Source organism: Eubalaena glacialis, chromosome 16 (genome assembly GCF_028564815.1).
Source record: "Eubalaena glacialis isolate mEubGla1 chromosome 16, mEubGla1.1.hap2.+ XY, whole genome shotgun sequence".
Classification (NCBI taxonomy): Eukaryota; Metazoa; Chordata; class Mammalia; order Artiodactyla; family Balaenidae; genus Eubalaena; species Eubalaena glacialis.
Window position 1 is genome coordinate 72,258,433 of NC_083731.1, and position 3,341 is coordinate 72,261,773.

At 50.3% G+C, this 3,341-nt stretch overlaps 1 protein-coding gene across 1 annotated transcript; it reads left to right on the forward strand.

Annotated features, from left to right (window-relative positions):
• The first annotated feature begins 749 nt into the window (after window positions 1-749).
• Window positions 750-2,466, forward strand: ARL11 (ADP ribosylation factor like GTPase 11). Its single transcript, XM_061171006.1, has 2 exons — window positions 750-871; window positions 1,663-2,466. Exon 2 carries the CDS (start codon window positions 1,681-1,683, stop codon window positions 2,266-2,268), a length of 588 nt encoding a protein of 195 aa, XP_061026989.1. The 5' UTR covers window positions 750-871; window positions 1,663-1,680; the 3' UTR covers window positions 2,269-2,466.
• Window positions 2,467-3,341: the final 875 nt, after the last annotated feature.

Genomic DNA, 3,341 nt, shown 5'->3' on the forward strand with positions numbered 1-3,341 from the left:
AAGATGAGAGAATCACAAGCCCCAACCTGGTTCTTGACATTGTAATGAAAGAATGTGCCGGAAAGCAGAACTGTCACTGGTTACGAGAACCAAATCACTGGAGCTCCAGATCCAAATCAGAATCTGCTACAGAAACAAGGGCTTCTGGCTGGCCAATTTTTTGAAAATTCTATTTTCTGAAGGCATCATTTTTTACTGCGAAAAATATAATTACACTGTTCAAGAAAAAAACTTAAGCAATGAGCTTAATCACGCATAGTTCCACCCATTAACACAACTTTTTGATTTTTATGGTTTACCTTCAGTATATATATATATAGATATATATATACCTACTTTGGTTTACCTTCAACATTTAAACCTATTTTTTAAGAGTGTTTTAATCCTACTTAGGCAGTTCTTAAGCACATATGGTTCCAAGCAAATGAAAGAATCTCCAGGCACCAGAAACACACCGAGGCATGAGCTGAAGGAAGAGGTCTGACTCTCAGATTTCTCCACCGCGGGGATCCCAGGACTGAGAGAGGAGAGCAGGTGAATCGGCTGACCACAGCACGGCTCTGAGCCGGGCGCCCGCCCTCCTGCATACGGAGTCTGAGCTGCCGAGAACCCGGACTTGGCTCTGGGCCTGGCTGGGGGCATCTTTGTGGCACATCCTCAGCAGGACTGCTCTGCTCGGGGAGTCCCAGGGACGAGGGCGGGGCTGGGGAGCCTGTGCCCCGCCCCCAAGCATCTGGGAAGAGGAAGCACAAAAAGGGAGAACCGGCCACAGTCACTGTACTCGTTTCCCATCTCGCTCTCAGGACTGAAGGCAGCCGCAGGTGGAAGACCACCACAAAGGGGGAGCTTTCGGCCGCAGCCCAACACTGAGGTAACTTTAATTTCACTCTTCTACCCCTGGCACGAGGAATGAACAGAGGCTATCTTATTTTCCTCCAGGGGCAGCTGAAATATACTCCTGGGTGTGAGACGTCCCTCCCCCTGTTCCAGCCAAGCTTTCCCTGGACTAAGATGGGAACAGGTCTTAGTCTTAAAATTTGAGATTCTTGAAAAACCTGTGTAATGTCCTGGAGGTAATTTACCTTGGTAAGACACTGGAGGAAACCACTTTGCTCTGAGCCGTACATGTGTCCACGGTCAACAGTATTTATAAATAGCCACTGTTTACAGGATGCGGCCTGGTCCCGTGGGGGGGGGTTCCAAAGGAAGCAGAAGTTACCATGAGCCAACTGCCCCCCTCCGTCAGTGCACTGACCCCAAGATAGCTTCCCCTTCGGGGTTTAGGCTTACAGGAGGACAACAGAGGCTAGAAGCCACAGACCCGCAAGAATTGAAACATCTTTCAGTTTGTCTAACTGGAACTTCGTTGTGCCTCCTTGCTTTAACTACCAAGGAATGTCAGCCCACGTTCCGTGTCTTTTAGGGGGAGGCCCTGCCCTCTTCTCTGCAGCGGGCACCCCCGCCCCCAGATAGGTCAGCGGATGCTGACTCACACGTCCCTACTTCCCTGCCCTTTTGAAGCCCAGGCCTTTGTTTGAAATATGACACTGTAAAGATACTTTCCTACTTTGGGCGTAGAAGCTCTTCTCCCACGTGCCCGCAAGGATTTGTGTTCCTTCTGAAAAGAATGGCTGATGTGTGCACCCGGCCTTTCTCCCCTAGGGTCTGGCAGTGGCCCCCATGGGGTCTGCGAACTCCCGAGGTCACAAGGCGGAAGCCCAGGTGGTGATGATAGGCCTGGACTTGGCCGGCAAGACCACGCTCCTGTACAAACTGAAGGGCCACCAGCTGGTGGAGACCCTGCCCACCGTGGGTTTCAACGTGGAGCCTCTCGAAGCCCCTGGGCACGTGCCTCTGACCCTCTGGGATGTCGGGGGGCAGAGCCAGCTCAGGGCCAGCTGGAAGGACTACCTGGAGGGCACGGACGTCCTCATGTACGTGCTGGACAGCACAGACGAAGCCCGCTTGCCCGAGGCGGTGGCTGAGCTCACCGAGGCCCTGGACGACCCCCACCTGGCCAGCGTGCCCCTCCTGGTGCTGGCCAACAAGCAGGAGGCACCCCACGCCCTGCCGCTGCCTGAGATCAGAGACAGGCTGGGCTTGCACAGGTTACAGGGGCGCTGCTGGGAGCTGCAGGGCTGTAGCGCCCTCACCGGAGAGGGGCTGCCCGAGGCCCTGGAGAGCCTGAGGCGCCTCCTGAAATCCCGCAACCACTGTAACTCCAGGTCAGCACAGGGGGCGGGCTGTGGGGAGAGCCGGAAGCCTTGACCCAGGCAGAGCAGCCTGTCTTCTTCGCTCATGTGGATTGGAAGACCAGCTAATCCTGGAGAATCTCAAATTCAGTTTATCAAACAAGGAATCCCCCTGCGCTCGGACAGCATATTTTCTTCTTGGGACTTATTGTCACCGGTGTTTGTGTTGAAAATCAACTATTCTTTGAATAATGATACTCTGAGGGAAAAAACATACCTCAGCATACTTCGTTTAGTAACTCATTACCACGTGTGAACTAAGCAATTGTAATAACAGAAAAAGTGGTTGCAGAATAATTAAGACCTAAATTCACAGAGGGAAAGAGGTTTCAAAATCAAATCAGAGTATCACCTGGACGTGGGCATGATCTTATGAGTGACTTTCCCCGGCAGCCCCTGGGTATGTGCCACCATCACTCTGAGGGCAGGGAGTCAGGGCCAGCAGGATGGAGTCCGCTTCTGCAGGATCTTGGGTTTAGAAGTTCAGTGGGGCGCTCAGCCCTGGGCAGAGGCCGGGAGTTCAGGCCTTCCAAAACTGATCCTCTTCTTTGACCCTGATTAACCCTTCTCCAACTTTTTGTTATCCTGTACTGGTCTTTTTCTAAAACCCTTCATTGTTTTCTTTCTGTTTTCCTTCTCTTTCTCTCTCCTTCAAGCACGTAGGTTTCCTTGAAGATCAGATTCATCAATGATTTCATTCATTTATTTATTCACTTAATCAAAAAATATGCCGAGTATTGAATTTGTGGCAAAAGGCAAGGAGCTTTAGATATGAAGCTGGACCTCCAGATGGCAGGTGTGAATTTTGAAGATATGTATAACAGCAATGAACCTCTCACTATTAATAGTGAAAGAGAAAGTTGAAGCGTTTTCAGGTGACGTTACCTAAGATCCACGAAGCTCCTGAAATTATTTGCAAAATGTTATGCTTTGGGCCATTTTTCTAGGGAAGAAGATCCATAACTTTTGTCAGACTTTCAAAGGTACCTGTGACTCCCTAAGATAAGAATCACTGATCTGGTCTTATCCCTCATTCAAGCCAGGAATACTTTCTATACTTTTTAATGGCAAGTAACTTCCATTTGGTAC